Source organism: Poecilia latipinna, unplaced genomic scaffold, assembly GCF_001443285.1.
Source record: "Poecilia latipinna isolate Pla-1442-1.1 unplaced genomic scaffold, P_latipinna-1.0 Scaffold271, whole genome shotgun sequence".
Classification (NCBI taxonomy): Eukaryota; Metazoa; Chordata; class Actinopteri; order Cyprinodontiformes; family Poeciliidae; genus Poecilia; species Poecilia latipinna.
This window is the reverse complement of record NW_015112887.1, coordinates 503,909-521,857: the sequence shown is the minus strand read 5'-3', so window position 1 is coordinate 521,857 and position 17,949 is coordinate 503,909. Positions and strand designations below refer to the sequence as shown.

The 17,949-nt window shown below is 39.7% G+C and overlaps 1 protein-coding gene across 6 annotated transcripts in view; it reads right to left on the bottom strand.

The window, feature by feature from the left end:
* Window positions 1-17,949, bottom strand: part of LOC106948087 (IQ motif and SEC7 domain-containing protein 1-like) — a 133,488-nt gene that overhangs the window by 47,181 nt on the left and 68,358 nt on the right. The window contains exon 1 of one of the 6 annotated variants that reach the window (XM_015033556.1): window positions 8,263-9,040. The exons of 4 other annotated variants lie outside the window; for them this stretch is intronic. In XM_015033556.1, coding sequence (XP_014889042.1) covers window positions 8,263-8,339 — 77 coding nt within the window. In that variant the 5' untranslated portion in view covers window positions 8,340-9,040. Of the gene's footprint in view, window positions 1-4,344; window positions 4,647-8,262; window positions 9,041-17,949 lie in introns of those variants that run through there. One more of the 6 variants, XM_015033555.1, reaches the window with a different exon arrangement.

Here is a 17,949-nt window from a genome sequence, read left to right as displayed (position 1 = left end):
TTTTAAAAGGAAGTCAATTAAAGCGCACATATTCTGAAGTCATTTAAAAGGAAAGTAAACTAGAGATGTGTGTACAGTTCTTTCAGATTACCAAATGGTAAGAGAGTGAGACTTTCAGCAAATAACAGGAAGGCTCAACAGAAAACAACAAGGGCTCCCTTTAAGTATCAATCTCTGTCCTTTCTCTATTCTCAAAGTATAAATAATAGCTGTTCCAGGAGTGCCATTCATTTCCCATGGTGCTGACTGGTTCTACACCCAAGACTGTAGATATTAGCTTCTGTGCTCATAAGATGGTTTCCACTGTGAATATTAATACACAATAAGGCGTTTTTGATGCTTCAACTATTAAAATAAACAACTAAAAGCATTTTTTAAAAGGAGTCTCAATTATTAACACATTTTAGTTATTCATGGACCGTTAGAGTCCCAATCTCATGAATACCGGGGATCCACTCTATTGCATATTATAGTTGCATCACTTATCGCACATTATTTCTTTGCAGTGCAAGTGTTGCACATTGCCTATTTATATGGAAATATTCCACGTTGTCCTAAAATTAGCCAAAAAGGTCAGTGCAACTTCAGTTCTGAGGCATATTTACTGAGATACAGTTACTCAAATGGCAGCCTCTACTGATGGAGCATAACGCTGAAGCATGAGCACAAAAACAATGTTTGACAACAAGTGAATGGAAATGTGCTGAATAGACTATGAACGCCTTATCTGGGCTGACAAATAGATTCATGCTGAAATCATTTTTTGAGTAGGACCCAATCTGCTGTTTAACAGCGAATGGTAAAGCCTTAAACACGGTCAACATTTCTGGCATGTCTAACTGGAAGCTGACCAACACCAAGGTTAGATTTCAGAGCTGAACATGGCCTCGATTCGAGACACGTCTCAGCTTTTCCACCTCCGAGGCTTTTATTTTTTTTTTCCCCCTCCTCTCCACTCACCACAGTGGAACTGTGAGTTGGCAGGTTAGTACATTTCCATTATCAACAGTTCCTCTCCAACCTCTCCCCCCCCCAAAATAAAAAAAATTGTAAATTGTCTTAAAGCCAGCACACTTAGGCAAAGAAACCAACACAAGGTCAGAGCCTGCTCTCATTTTATTTTTAATCAAGTCACACTCAGTTAAGATCACAGCCAAGTTATTTTACCTTTTACGAAGCGCTGCGAGGCTGCCAGTAGGCGCTTTAACATCCCGGTTCTTGTCAGAGTTTTCTTTCTGCTGCTCGGTTTCTTGGATATTCACAACGGGACGAGCAAGCACCGTTGAATAAGTAATGCTCTCGTCATTGCGCTCTTGAAACTCAACACCAGCTCGTGTTTGTCACCGAGACGACTGAAGCAGCCAGATCAAATGCACCCTGGCGTCTAAAGTGTCACAGCTAAAGGTTTCATGATGTATTCATGCATACTTGTGCATAGCCCGGTTATTGTAATATGTCAGCCACCCAACAGGAAGATATTTTCCACTTACCGTCAGTCGTCACTGGCTGCATCGGTGTACGTATAGTGTTTATTTAACTTTACCACTGCTGTTTATGGAAATCACAACTAAGTGTTAGTGGTAGCTGATAAATCAAGAGCACAAAAACTAAATTAAACACTAGAGATTCACTAAAACTAATTTCTGGAGATGCCTACCCGGTGTCTATCAACTACGGCGAGGTTGACGGTGTCCAGGAAGCAAAACGCAAGATAAACTCCCCATTTAATGACAATTCCTATTTCAAAGACTAATAGACAGACTTCTATCTTCTCACACTGTAATGAAAGCCATTTTTTACTCTCAGCTCTTGTCAAATCTCACAAACAAAAGACAAATGAGAGGCAGCTCCTTTATATCTAAGGTTGCTGTTCTCAAACAGAAAGAGGTGGCCTGCTTCATCCAGGTCAGTGGTCAATCTCTGCCTCAAGTGGAGGAGTGCAATTATCTTGCAGTCTGCCTCGTTCATGATGGATGGTAGGACGGAGCGGTGCATGCATAGATGGATTGTTTCTTTGTCTGCAGGAATTCTGGTGCGGCTTCCACTGATTTATCTGCAGATATTTCATTTATCCATCTACATTCCTATCCTCACCAATGAAAAAAAATATATATATTATGACTAAAAGATTGAAATCACAGACACAAGTGGCTGATAGGACCCTCCTAGCAAGAGGTGGCTGGACTCAACATTTGCATCAAGAGAACTCAGTGGAGATGATGTGAAGCATCTCAGAAGAGTTCGAGTTGTCAGAGCCCAGAATCTCTAAAACATATTGGGAGAAGTTCACTAGGGAATAAATGTCTGAGTTTTCCTTTTGGACTTGACACAAACCAGATCGCTCACAGGTGGAAAGACAGTATGTTACAAGAATGGATTTGCTCAGTCAAATGCGCTAAATTAAAGACATTTGCCACCGATTTCAGGAAAATATACTGCAATACTGCTGCTGAATGTCTTACATTTGTCATGATTTATCCTCATTCAGAGGACACTTTTCACTTCCTATGCGATCCAGAACCTCAGTCGTTGCGTTAGGAGGAGTTACAGTAGTGTTCATTTAGCTGGCCAAATACAAAAATTAAGAAATGAACATGACACACTCAATGTAATATAATATCTGTCTAAATAGTGCATCCACAGTCCTTTAATGTTCATAATATTGTGCACGCACCTCTAATATACAACATATAGAGCAAAACCAAAAGTCTCACTTACCTTAAAGACAGCAGCATCATTTTAGTACCCAACCAAACCTGTACCTGTAATTCTTCTTGAATGCAGTATTAACAATATGCTCTGTGTGTCTTCTGGTTATACAGGATTTCTACAAGACAGAAAACTATGCATGCAAGCATTCACCCCTGAATGTACATTTGTGTTGTGGAGGGTATCTGGAGAAAACCCAGGCGTGCACAGGGAGAGAAAACTCCACACAGGACTGGAGTTGATCCCTGACCTTTCCTTGCTGTGAAGCAATGGTGCTAAAAGCTAGACCTCCATCCAACCCCTGACTGGTTTTGTCAAGTCTCAAATGTTTTTTTTTTTTTTTTTTGACTGACTTGTAGGTTTTGCTCTTCACAGCTACTTACAAACCAGTAAATACAGTATAATTAAAGTTTGTCTTTTGTAGTTTACGTTGTGCCTGACTGGGTGAGATGAATAAAAGCTCCAGGGAGATCTACGTGGGAAAAATTCATAGGTAAGTTAAAACTATTTAAATGCAAAAACTCTCAAAATCAATCGAGCGTATGTGTGAGTGTATGCGTTACCCGGTTGTTTTAAACTCCAGTCAACAAAGATGTTTAGAGAAATTATGTTGGCATGACTTTGATTATCTGAAGCAATTGTGATTAAACGTTTAATTAATTAGTACAAGCCTATTTGTAATTAGATTGGGGATTGAACCATTCACCGTGATGCATTGGCTTACCAATTTTCATTAAGTGCCAGTTGCCATGATGACATTAAAACTGAGAATCTGTGCAGACCCCAACCTGAAGCACGTGTTGGTATTTTAGACCATGAGAGTTGATTCTTTATATTTGCTTGATTAAATGCGTTTTGCAGTGATCGCATAATGAGTTAATCAGTACACACATTATAATTAGAAACTACTCTGCGTGTGTCCTTTTATTCATCAGTGATAATAGATCATTTGATCCAAGCAGGAAAAGAAATGCTTAAATTACATGTATATTTGAGAAAGAAAAAAAAAATAAAACTTGCTTGCACAAGTGAGTATTTTTTGCAGTCCTATGCCCAGGTTCAATTTTAAACATTGATAGAAGCAAAAGTGCAAAAATGCAGAGTAACAAAAATATAGATTAATTGATACGATCATAATCATATCATTTAATTCCTTTCTCACTAGATTTAGTGACTAAATTTAGTGAGAAAGGGATGTCACACAGAGCAAGGAAAAGCTTTTCTCCTTACTGGTTTCTGTGTTCCTTCCAAAAAATGTTATGTCAGGGAACATCTTGGATGAAATCCTCTCTTCCAAGACAAAGATAAAACTTTAATAAGGCTCAAGGAAGGCAAAAACAGAAAATCCAGATTAGTTTTTATGCCTTTACAGTCAAAGACATGTCCTTGACAAAGAAAAAAGTACCAGGAAAGACCTTGAACATGTCTTCACTGTTTCCTCCCTGCCTTTTTTAGCTGGCTGATAATATATTTCCAATGGTTTCAGAGAGGAAACCACCGGGCTTGTGAGCATATGGACAGGAATGTTACTTGATCAGAAATATCTGCACAAACTGCTGCGGTCAGTCTGAAAAACAACCGGCGCTCCGACCGCAAGCCACTGCCATCAACACTCTTCGCCATATGCTCTCCTACCTTATAGTCCGACTGGCAATGCAGTACTTCCACATCTTGTTCCATATGACGGTGACATCAGCGTGGGCATCAGAAAAACACATACATGGCACCCAAAGGCAGTTCCATAAAAAAAATTAAAAAAAAAGTCTCAAAGTGCAGTAACTGCTCCCTAAAAGCAGCAGCAGAAGAAAAAAAAAAGTCTGTGCAAACTGCTTCCTCAACCACAAATTACACCCCACATGTTTCACTTTCCATAGACGAAGCCACAGTGAGATTCATTCTTTCACTGCTAAAAGTTGCTCTGTCTTTGCCTTTCCGAAGCCCTCCCTGACCCACTTTATATTGGGCTCAGAGTTGCAGCTCTTGCAATCTGTCTGATGACCAAGTAAGGTAAAGGACCAGTATGTAAAGAAGAAGAAGAAAAAAAAAATCATCTCTCTTCTTAACAAAAGCTCTCCACCCACACTGACCCACACACCAGCCCTCGTTCTCCCCTCTGCAGACACTCCTTGTTCCGTTCCGTTCTGTCCAATGCAATCCTTCACTCAGCTGCTTCTTGCAGGATGCTTTCTTCCCGACAGTGACGGACAGGCCCTGCATTCACTTTTCTTTTTTTTTTTTTTTTTGGTAAAAACTTTAAAAGCAAAAGACAAAGCACAATACACTTTGATTCTTCTTGTGTATGATAATACCTGGGCCTGGGTCCAACAATCACTCCATTCTCAGCAGGAAGGCCGTGCTGGGAGGGAGGGTGAACCCCAGTTCAGCAGCTGGGAGAGGCTGTTTTCAGTTAGTTCTCTGAACCTGGCTCAAACAGCACAGTCTCAGGACGCAGACAACGCTATGCTGCAGTCAAAGTAATGAGTTACACCCACTGAGTAAAATATTCCAGTTGCTTCAGAATTAGACATATAATGAGCTGCTAAGATTGGGTGGAAAAATCAAATAATTCCAGAGGACACTGAGTCATAGCTGCATGCAAAGTTAAACTTATTTATAACTACGTTGAAAAACAGCAGAAGTTCACCAAAATGTTGTATGCATAAAACGTTGATGCGTATGCAAGGAAATTGGCGCAATAAGAGAACGTAGGCACAAATAGTACAGTTTAAAATAGAATTGATCAAAGTACAGAACACGTTTTCTAAGCATAAACGTCTTAAGATTTATTAGTACACTATAAATAAGTTTTTTTTCATCCTCTTCTTTCAACACTGCACTCTGCAACTGAGCAACATAATGTGATGCACTATGCCTGCAAAAGAAACATTATGTTTATTTCACATGGTTAAGTTCCAGCATTTTGTCAAGTATGGATGCGACATAGCAAAGGCATTTAACCCCAAGTTGCCCAATCTGCATTGGTGTATAAATGTCACCCGACTCAAGTGCTTCGAGTGGTCAGTATTCATAGAAAAGTGCGTTATAAATTGAGTCCATTTTAGCATAAATAAATAAAAACAACTGCAAGGGGGGTAAGAAATGAAAATAAGATCTGCTTTTCTAAATAAAAGGTCATTTAAAGGACTGAATGTGGCTCGCAGGGTGTAAAATGCCGAGATCTGCAGTACATGGCAGAAACCAGGATAAAAATATTAGAACTCTGTTTTGAAGAGCAACACAATTTACTGGTTTTGAAAATGTTTAGTATCAACAGTATCCTAATTTAGGTTTTAATTTGTTTCTTCTTACGAATTTAATAAAAATGTAATGTTTATGCTGTGAAGCCCTTTATGACGTTGATCTGTGACAGGCGCTATATCAATACTTAGTAGTACTTGCATATTAAAGCAGGGTGTAACAAATGTTAAGGCATACATTCAAATTATGACACACACATTATGGAAGACCAAATTCACTGAACAGTTTGCTACAAGAGAAAGGAGGGAAGTAAGTAATTAATCACACGCTAATCACGAATGAAAGTTGTTTAGAAAGGTCACCTTTGCTTTGTTTGACAAGAGTTGGATACTTTTGAGCTGTTTTATATAATCTCTCTCAGTTTGTCATGGACACACACACAATAATGGCTCTGCTAACAGCTACTTAGCATGGCAAGCAGAAAAGCTTGTTAGTTGGGGATTTTGTCAAGGCATATTTAGCAACATTTACACCCTAATAAAACAATAGTTTAATTTACCTTTATGCTCTAAGGTCCACTTTGCACCCTAAGTCCCCTCGACTCTGAACAGTGTAGAATGAGCAGCTTTTTAATAAAAAGTTTATTTAGCCAATAAAGAGTCACTCTTAACATTATGCAATTATATGCTAATACAGTTAAGAAAAAATTGCAGCAGAAGAGCTATATATATATATATATATATATATATATATATATATATATATATATATATAGCCTGGATATTTGATCTTAGGTCTTGGATCAGAACCAAAAAGAAATCCTTATTGAAATAGTCTTTAATAAAACTAAGCACTAAGCAAACTAAGCACATTTAAAATTTTTAAAAAATCTTTTTTAAATTTTAAAATGAAAATAGGAAGCCATGATAGTCGAGTTCTGGTCTCGATTGCACTTGCCTTTTGGAAGTCAAGCTGAAGTGTTTTGAACAAGTTGCAATAATTTTCCCAAAGTTTTCAAGTTTGGAAAAGTTTTTTTTTTTTTTTTTTTTTTTTCCCAATAAACTTAAAAATATCAAGCAGGTTTTTCAAAAAAATTTTTAAGTTTGTTATACCAGCTTTATTTTCTTTCATGGTATGCCATTCATGATTTCAAATCATTCAGACAATCCAGTGAGTTATTCAGACTGACTGCAAAGTTCTTTTGATAAGGAGAAAAATCTGAGAATTATCAACGTAATTGTGAAATGAAAAATGATGTTTCTTCCAATTTAAACAAAAAGGGAAGACAGGGAGAAAAATTAGTACAGTAAAGCAATTATTTCAAATTCAGAGAAGCACAACACAGCCTACAGACAAGGGTTTCCCTGCAGGCTGGAGGCTAAAAATGATAAATTATTAATAAATCCTGGACACACTGCATTCTGATTGAATTTTTATGGAACGAGTTCATGAGACATCAAAACTGTGTGTGTGCGCATGTCTGTGCGTGTGTCTGTGTGTGTGTGTGTGTTTGAACAACGTGAGAACAGATTAGCATACAGACAGAAAGCAGCATCTGATTTCAAACATATTTCACACTGCGGCTCGCCTCCATTCCTGACATCAAACATCTGCATTACGGGGGAGCGCTCGCAGGAAATTTCCGCAAAGATTCACAGCTAGAAATCTTACATGTAGCAGAGAGAATTTTTTTGAGATATACAAAAGTTGAAGGCTTTGTGCAAAGCAAATCAAACTGCATCTCAGCCTGAGACTGTAGAGCAATATGTACAGAATATGGAGCACCATATTCTATTGACGCACACATGGCAATAAGCTCAGAAGGTGTGAAAATATAAGTGATGAACTTAATTTAAAAGATAAAAAGAAAAAAAAAACATAATTCTGAGCATGCGCATCTTGTGATTTTTCCTGCTACTATTTACAAATTGAAACGTTGGCAAAAGATCTCTAATTTTATTTGGTGTGATCCCATGATTTGCATGTCAGATTAAAAAAAAAAAAGAAATAATTTGATGTAACCTGCAAAGATAGAATCAAAAATGAGAAACTGAGTGGCCACCAGGTGAGAGGTCAACATAAGGAGATGGACAGAAATGCAAACTGCTGAATGCAGCGTTAGGGTTTTTTTTGAACAAAAAGTCATCAAGCCAAGAGTTTGTGGAAAAAAGCCCAAAGCAGATTCACTCAGAAACTGATAATATCCCGATGAAGTAATCGCTCTTTTGTTTTAAGTGATGTAGTGTAGGAGGCAATTTAGCACACACAGAAACAGTGACGGGCTTACAAAAAAAAAAAAAAAACATAACATGCAAGGCAAACATGACAGCCAGATGCAACCATTTTTAAACATACCTCTTGTAAAAGTTGTTGTGTGGGTGCAGACACAACACGTGCCAATAATCCAGGCAAAACGCTTTGAATTTCCACATCTTCAGTTCAGAGAATCAACAGGGTAGACGAGTATCCAACCATATTACAAGGCATCCCTGCAGCAGAATCACAGCTGGCTGTTCATAATTTTTTTATTAGGCAGAAAATCCCGAGCATGGACGTCAGCTCCGTCCTCCTCTCCAAACTCCAGCTTCGCCACTGCCGCTGGATGACAGAGGGAGAGATTTTAACCCGCCCAGAACAACCACATCAATCCTGGACGTGGTCGCAGCCTTAAGAGCCAAATAAAAATAAAAATAAAAGATCAGAAGTCCTCGTGGACTGATTTGGACTCGGTATTAATGTCTGGGATCCACCTCCCAAAATAAGCAGTACAGTGGCTGCTTTGGCTCTATTTTAAATCTTATCCAGGTCAGTCAGCGTGTCCTCTGTGGACGCCTCTCCACACGTCTCGGGATCCTGTGAGACGTAACGCTACGGTCAAAGCTTGGCGCCCCTCCAGCCGGCACTGGCACTGGAATGTGTGAAAGTCTCCTAAACTCCCTCATCCCAGTTTGAAACAACTGAATGGGGTTCCCATGCCCCTGCTCCGATCCATCTCCTCCTGCTGCAAGAACAAACTTTCCAACAGGGTTTTTTTTTTTTTCCTCTCCTGAGCTTCTAGACATCCTCACCTTGAAACCATGAACCTTTCCTCTCCTTCTCTTTCCCCTTCTCCTGCTTTTCCATGTCTTGCTCTCTCTGTCTCCCTCTCTCTGTTACAGCTACAGCCATCCACACAGGACCTCCGAGAAATGTGCCGACTCCCGTTGCCGGGCAACACTACCGTACTACTGAAGCTTCAAATGGAAGCCGAGCAGCCTGCGATTGGCTGGCCTTTAAATAGGGAGGGGCTGCTGCAATGTTGTAGGACCACATGAGTTCATGCAGGATCTTTGGTTAAATAAATGAGCTTTTAATTCTTCACTCTTTCATCATTTCATGCAAGAAATACAGGTAAAATGCAAGTCTAATGTTTATTCTTGCACGATTTTTATCCACGATTAAACTTCAAATTTTAATTACGAGGCACTTCAGAAAAACCACCATTTTAAACCTAAGCAACCTTCTTCATCAGCCACAGGTTCAGAAGTGCTGCAGCATTTAGAAGCTGCTTCACTGCCCTCTTTTCCAGCTAAAGAGGGTTTTTGCATTTGAACACGAGCAAAGTGCTGTTCTTTCTCTGCCTGGGATGCAGTGCCACGCTGCAGTGCCACTCTGACCCAGCAGCCGTGGGAAACAGGCACGGATGGGGACTGCGGGGCGGGGGTAGCTCTCATCAATATTCAGCCGCTCACAGTGTCCGCAAACACTTCGAGAATTTCATGGATTTACCCAGAGGAGGACGCACTAATACTCAAAGCGGAGAAAGACAAACATGCATCGTTACGTGTGTGTTAGAGTAATCGCTAGTTCGATCTGTTGGCTCCGACGAGTCGATCGCAGCGCGAGTCTTTCCACACAACTCCTGGCAAAAGTTGAACTTCAGCAGGGAGATGCTAAGAAATGAAATAATCTAAATGCTATTCTGCCTCAATTTAGGCGCTCTCCATACAGTCGGGACAGTAGGAATGCAGTGAACTGCTATGGTGATGATATAAAAGTAAGATTTATCTTGTCAAAGAGAAGTCTGCCTCAGGAAGAGTCATCTAGATGCTGTCAGCGGATGACTTTTAAGTGAGCTATTATTATGACCCCTGGCTATACAGAAGAGTGCTTTAAGCTCAACAGCACAAATCTATAATTACAATATAAAGCAAGTAGTTCTTGAGTTGCTCTGCCGGTTTGGTAGAGTTGGCGAATGAGGGACTTGTCAAGCTGACAAGCTACCCACCTTTTTCTTCATAAACCACAGTTTATAAGAACAGGGTTTGTGTGACAGGCATTCACACTTGTAAGCAATCTCTCGCATAGCATTTACATGTGGGAATACCAACTATAATAACTTAAATCAGATAATAAAATTGTAGCTGCGACTTCATTTTATTGCCACGCTTTGGTTCTGGTAACAGTGTCGTTAAATACACTGTTTAACGACACCTATTTAGCAGGAATAGGATGATCTTTCAGTAATATAGTGGCTGAAAAATCACTTTGAGAAACCAGGAGGTCACATCCTGAAGAGTTATTATGTATCAAAGGACTTCAGCATGTTGCTTGTTATTTCTGACACTTAAAATCAAACTTGATCTTCTTTCGACAGTACTGTTAATTATTATTACATTGATATTTCTTCTCTGGTGGGATCGCCATCACAGCACATTCATTCTATGCCCCTGTCCTCGTACCTACGGGCATAATTTTGGTTTTCCTACTTTTCCGTCATAAACTAGCTTTTACATTGTCGGGGTGACAATATAATGCTGTTCTTTTTAAAAGGTTTTATTGACTCTAGTGGGCTTTATTTGACAGTTAATTGACAGGAAAGTGCGTAATGAGAGAAAGGGGAAGACATGCGGCAAAGGTCACCAGGCCGGGAATCGAAACTGCGACGGCCGAGTTGAGGACTAAAACCTCCATATGTGGGCTGTGCTTAACCCCTGCACCACCACATCACACCAATTTAATGCTATTCTAATGTTAATACAGTATATTAACTTTACTGTTTTAAAATGAAATTTCTACCATATTAAGTGATCACAATATGAATTACAGACATTTTTGTTTCTTGATCAAAACCCAGCATCACAGACACATATGTGAGCAAAAGCTTTCATCAGCTTTTTATCAACGTCTTTAAATTTATGCACTAACCTGTTCATGAGTTGTGTTTTTCATCGACAAGTTAGCAAAAAGGACAGTACCAGCTTGCAAAATCGTGCAAACAGAAACTCAATCTAATGCAAGAAACTCTAAGGCAAGACAGCAATATTTTTGACTCACTGTGAGAAGAACAAGACATGCTAACCATTAGCCACTAATGATGCCGAGGTTGAGCTAAATTACAAATGGGTTTACAGATTCTTTAAAAGAACAGCTGGTGATTTGTGAATCTTTTACTCTGTAATGATGAAAAAATAGTAGGACTCTCAGTTTCTCAAAATGTAACTAAAACATTGCCATGTGAAACTCAATATCCTTTACTGTCTACACATTATTACTGTGCTTTATCTCTGTCTTATGACAATTTGATTAAAAAAAAACGGAAATTGCTACCTTACACTTTCACAGAATGTAATGATATGACATTGTTAAAATAAATCTCTATTGCTACCCGTATTTGTTGGAAACAAATGGGGGTATTAGTAGAATATTATTGGATTATATCTTTAAAAGAGCTGTCGTGCTGGAGATACACAAGTCATAAAACACAATTAAATCACTTATTACAAAAGAGCCTCTTTAAATTGTATGCACAAAAGCTCATAATGTCTGTCATCTGTTGTGACGATTCACTCAAGGAGAAACCTTTTAGTTCCTTTCTTTTTAATTCACGAAATTTTAACTTTAGAGGTGAGTGCAATGCTTAAGCCCTGCTTAGTCTGTCACTCAAAAGTCAGAGCAGGAACATTTTCATTCATATTGCATGAAAAGAAAAGCTAATTTTCCTTTTGAGTGAAAGAGATTAGAAAAACGTGTGTAGAGCATAGCCGGTTTTCGCTTTGGTGGTTCAAAATGGCAGGCATGCGACTTAAACTGAAAGCTGCTGGTTAATTGGACATTTTCTCCACGTCCAGCACTGCACAGATCCACCTGCACAAGTTTTGCCAGCTACAGTACCACAGGACACAAGTCAGATTACTACCAATGCTTTAACATTAGAGAAAGAAAACATGGCGGAAACCTAATGAAAAGGTGTTAAGGCAGATGGGGATCTTCCAGTCGACAGCTTGAGGTCCCGATTAAGACTTTTTTAATCGATTGGTATTTGATAAACCTTCACTAATCGTACCACTTGTAGGTCTACTGTCTGAGATTTTCGGAATAAAGATTAAAAGTATTGCACGAGGACAATATTTCAAAATACTGTGCAGTTATATAAAAAAACAACAACAGTGTATTCCAAAGGAATGTGCAACTGAGTTGGTTCGTTTAAAAATGTACAAAATGTGCATGTCTATTTGAGCATGAAATAGACTGTCAGAACAGCCTGTAGTGAAAGTTAATCATCTGACAAAGAGCTTCAGATTGTTTTTCTAAGTCAATATAAAGTAGAAATATGCAGAAAATATCAATGCCTTATTAAGATTTTCTCTAAAATCCCTCTGCATCTCACTGCAGGCGAATCGATACAAATTCTCCACGTTTCAGACATCAAAACGCTATCATGGTTGTTCAACCATCAATCTGAACAAATGACCTCCTTTGAAAAACCACCTGAATTGCTCAAAATGTCTCCTCATGCTTTGCCACTTTGCACTGCCGTATAGGGATCCGGTCTGATATTAAGGTTGAGGAGAAAAGAGAGCACACTTCCCTCTGCCAGTGTCAAAGACACTGATTATTTGCCCTGTGGATTTCACAATGGCTCACTTTGGGCAAGGCGTGTGCAGTCGATAAACACATCAATCGAAAATGGACCCCACGGCATAGGAGGAGGCGGCAGACAAGTGAAAAGAAAAATCAGAACAGAAAGCATCCCTCTCATTCCCTAAAACCCTAAAATGAATTTAAACCGGGCGGAAACGCATGTAAGATAATCCGTTTTTCCTGACTGGATAAATCCCCATTGCCAAATTCTTCCAAATTGTGTGGTAAAAGCGCATGAAAAAAATTCTTCCTTGAGTTATACAAATGTTTAATAAAGAGTCAGAGCTTACATTCATGCCTATGTGAACAGAGTCTGAAAAAATGTGTTAGAAAAGTTCACCCCCTGGTGGTAGACTACAGCAGTTTCCATGTTTTGAAAGCTGAGGAGCCAATGCGCTGATGTTGCGATGGGAGGAATGAGGAGTCTGGCGGATTTGGGGATTAGTCCCGACTGCGTTTGAACACAAAGGTACATGTGTCGTATTCTTTTCCCATTCAAACTGCACCACAGGAGCATTCAGTGAACACCAAACAGGTAGAATCACATTGTGTCGTTCCTCTAAAATTATAAGAATGAGATTTTAATAATGGAAATTTACAAATGTCAACCTCACCAAGCCCCCAGCAGGATGACACTGTTGATGTTCACAAGAGAAGCTGCAGAATATGCATGTGCACGTATGCGTGTCCTTTGCATGTTTGTTTCCCTGTGAGTACAGATGTACCAATCAGAGTGTTTCCTACTGATTCCACTTTAAAATTTCTCTGTGGACAAGCTAATCAATCTTAATATTGACTGATTTACGCTCTGTTTTTTCCTAAGAACAATGCCACATGAAAGAGAAGAACGTGCTGCATATTCTTGGGGAGCGGTAGTAAGTTTTTGATCCAGATGAACCCAGATGAAACCTTTATGTGGCTGTTAACATGTACCTGAAAGTTCATGCTGTTGGTTTGATATTTTTGAACTGAAATTGTGTGTTTTTTTAGTATTGATGCATTAAATAAATAATGTGCATCTTACTTGCTGATCACTGATCGGAGAATATCGAGGTAAAACCAGCAAATTTAAATCTGTGGCTGATTGATTTCTGCTGCATCTCTACTTGAGGTGAAATTATGACATGTCCAGAGCTTGCGCCGCATTTCGCCCAATGAAGATGGGCACCAGCCCCGCACCCAGGAACATGCAAGGGTTAAACGGGCACAGAAATTTGATAAATGGACTAAAACCACAGAGCAAAAGAGGTCTAAAAAAAGAAAAAAACACACCATTCTGTTTATTACAAACAGAACGGGTAATATCATTTTTAGTGAACAGCTTTTCACTTTCTACAGCTCTGTGTAGAAAGACTCCACGCTGGCATTCAAACCTGGCACTCTTTTGCTGCAAGGCAACAATGCTAACAACCAACAACCATCATGGAGCTGTCACTCAGGCCAATCTTGCATGAAAATTACAGCACAGTAATATGCATTAATAAAAGCTCACACATATCCTGCAGTGCAACTGTGTAGCCGTGTAGAGCGGAGGGAGTGAAGGAGATGACAGAACAGAAGGTTCGTAGGGAGGAAGCATAGAAGATAACTTAAACTAACACTGATGCAGAATACCAGTTCCTCTGTCATATGTGGCTTTTACAGTAATAGGCTAGGAACAACCCTCATATCATGATGCCTGCTCACTTTACTGAGGGCCACCTTCTAACACATTACACAGAATCTGCAAACTGCATGTCATGATTGTTGGGTTTACAGGTTTTCTATTACTCTGCTACACCAGCTCCTAATTATCTTGCCATGTAAAGCTATACTGTGGTTTGGAACATAAACAGGAATTGATTTGGTCGATGATGTTGGACTGCAATTATTTTGAACACAGTTGTCTGAATGAACTGAGTCAGCATTAGCACATCAATGTGATTTACCAATCAAAGACTAACAGGATTATCACGCCTCGTTGTGCTGCATGGGAATGAAACCTTTGCAGAAATTCCGAAGTCATGAAAGCGAACATGTGCGCGTGCAAAATGTATCATTCTGACTGAAAATACTCATTGCACACAACTGGACCCCGTTGAATTACAACCCAGGGAGGAGAAAACAGGAAATGCTTGTTCATGTCTTAATCTGGTTTCCTTTGTATAACGTTGCTGTTCGCAAATGCATCCTCGCATGCGTCCACAGGAACAAAATGTTCTGGAAATGCATCCTTTTTCCATTGCACCACACACTCCTTCGTGCTGTCGCTTCTGACGTTGCCGTTGGCAAAGGCAGGGGCTTATTATGGGCCGTTTCAAACCACGGATGCATCAATAAGCGCCTCTCCCCAGAGGAAAGTTTAACTCAGTGAGATGCTCCCCTGAGAGCACTACAGCCATCGCTGGTTTTGACCATCTTTCCACATGGCTGACGCAGCTCCAGCTGCAGACTCAGCTCCTGGAAGCTGGAAGACAGACGGCAGATGTCCTGCAGTTGAAGTTCTCATTTGGAAATGACAGCTTTTCAAGCTACACTGGGGCTGATTGAGGTTTATGCAAAACACATAGTGACTAATGTGTCATCCCTTTTCACCTACTCCTGATTGAATGGCATAAAATTCCTCTCTCATCCAATCTGTTCCGTTCATTGGATAATTGATGGAGCCGGAGAAGAAATGCCACACGAAGTTCCTACTAGTCAGAAACAGAGGAGACTGAGCTGTGCTTTACAGGGTCCTAGGCATAATGACTCAGTGCCAACGAAAGTGATTATGTCCACCTTGCCACATGACAGTAGTTGTTTATAAAAAGCCAATAAAAAGCCAAAGCTGATATCAAACTGATTTAACAACTGCCTCACATCTTGCGTTATAGCATTAGGCTCCGTATGCTTTGATATGTGTGCTGACAGCATCCTCAATGCCAGATTGTGTGCTCGCACTGCACAACCTTGGATGGTGTTGTCTTATGCAATTGGACCATGCATCATACAGTTGCAGTCTGCAATGGAGGCATATTCAGAGCAGCGCTGCCAGTTGCATACTCCCTCAGTCTGCAGACCAAACACACTGTGTTGTCAGAAGGCTCAAGCTTATAGCAAAGGAATGTGCCGTCAGTGCCTAACAGCTCTGGTGACGCACTATTTTTCATCATCGCTGGCGTCACTTGAACAGGAGCACTGCATTAAGTATGACTCCGCCAGGGATGGGGGGGAAAGGGCATTCCTCCTGGAAACGTTTCATAACACGGCTGCCCTCTGAGGATACATGACATTATATCAGTTGAAGGGTAAAGCCTTCAACTGATATGCTTTACCCTATCGGTGTTTATCTGGAGATTAAATAGTACAGCTTCTCCAAGGAATCGATTACAACATGCTGTTATGGGTAGAAAAACAACCAACGCACTGTGATCAGATCTAAAGGCTATTAAAAAAATAAAAATAAAAATCATGGTTCTTTTTTGAGCCCAAGTTATACAAAAATTACCAGCAAGTCTAATAAATTTACTAAATATAATTAATCTGCAACATAAAAATGCAACACAAATTGAAGCCAAAAAGTATTTTCTACATCTGCAAAGTGTATAAGTAGCACAAAAAAAAAAATAATAATAATCAGCTGTTTACTGGTGGGACACTCAAACATCCAACTTCTTTCAAATCAGTGAATGCAACAGATAAGCACTCGTTGGCCATGCTGCCAGTGGCACTTTTTATTGTGGATGCTATTTCTGATGAAAGACTCAATGTTGGCAATTATTAGGATCAGTAGAGTGTTTAGAATGATGACGATTTAGATGGTAACACAGACATTTTGCTATATAACAGTGAAATATTCACGTTTCTTTTTTCTAGGACATTTGCCAACATACCTGTTTTATTCCGGCCATAAAGAGCGAGACAGAGAGATTTCCAGAAGATAACAGGAAGGCTCAATTAGGTACAACATTTTTCTGCTTTTACATTTTGTAGATTCAAATTTCTTTCTTTTATGATAATGTTTTTCTACACTCGTCTCCAGGGCTGACTGCCCTGCTTGTTTTAGGTGTTTGTGTGCTCCCACACAACCGAATAAAAATAAATTCCTGATTACCAGGCTTCTGCAGTACTTAATGGCAAGCTTAAGAAATAATGCAGTTATGTGAATCAAGGTTGCTGGGGCAGATTCACATCTAAAACATGGAAGAACAGTGGTTCTGAAGAACAAGGGTTGAGAGTCACAGTGTATTGGAACATACTGGATAGGTTGGTGTGCTAAGGTAAGAATTTACGTCTACATTATGCAGGGAACATGTGAGAAAATCGGACTTTTCAAATTCTAGCTGTGCCAGCCAATCTAATTGCTAAGACGCCAAAAGCACTTTAAAAATGTCAACACTTTAAAAATTTTGTCTTTGTCTATAAGTAATAGTTAATCTGCTTTACAGTGACAGGTCTTTCACACACAGTGATGTCACCTCTACCAGTCTAAATCATTAAGGCGGGCTAGAATAGTTCCTTGGATCTTGTTCTTTATACTTATTTATATAACTGTAAATGCCTGTCAAAATAGTGACGTCTTATCTTTAAATGCTCGAGAAACATCTCTGCTTCTGGCCCGCCAATGAGGTACAATCAGCTTTAGGAATCCAGAGGGCTGCTGAGCTGCCAGCTATGATGAAATGTGATTTTCAACAGAACGTCCGTGAATCCAACCCCAGTTATTGGCAAGACACTGGCAGTCTTAGTACCCATCCCTCACAAATCTCCTTTGTCCTCCACGAACCGACGTTAAACCAAGTAGTGGATTTGCATCATCTTTGTGAGGTTTGTCCCTTGAACCGGTCACATCACTTTGTACGGCTAAAGCTTTTCTTAGATTGAACCAGAGATTCAATCTAAGAATCTCTTAGATTCTTAACAGGCAGACATCTGTTTGCAGAAACAGATGTCCACTTGCTTTTTGTGCAGCTCCAAAAGCATATCAGATTTAGGAATGTCGCAAATTCTTCCTCATGTTGTTAAACTGAGAAAATGCACACAAGAAAAGATACAAGGCAGTGATTTAGGACACTAAAAGAGCAGCAGCAGCAGTTTGCATCCAGAAGGCTAAATGGAGACCAGTGAAGGTCTCACATTCATTAAGGAGACTGATCCCCACCTATCATGCCATGGAAG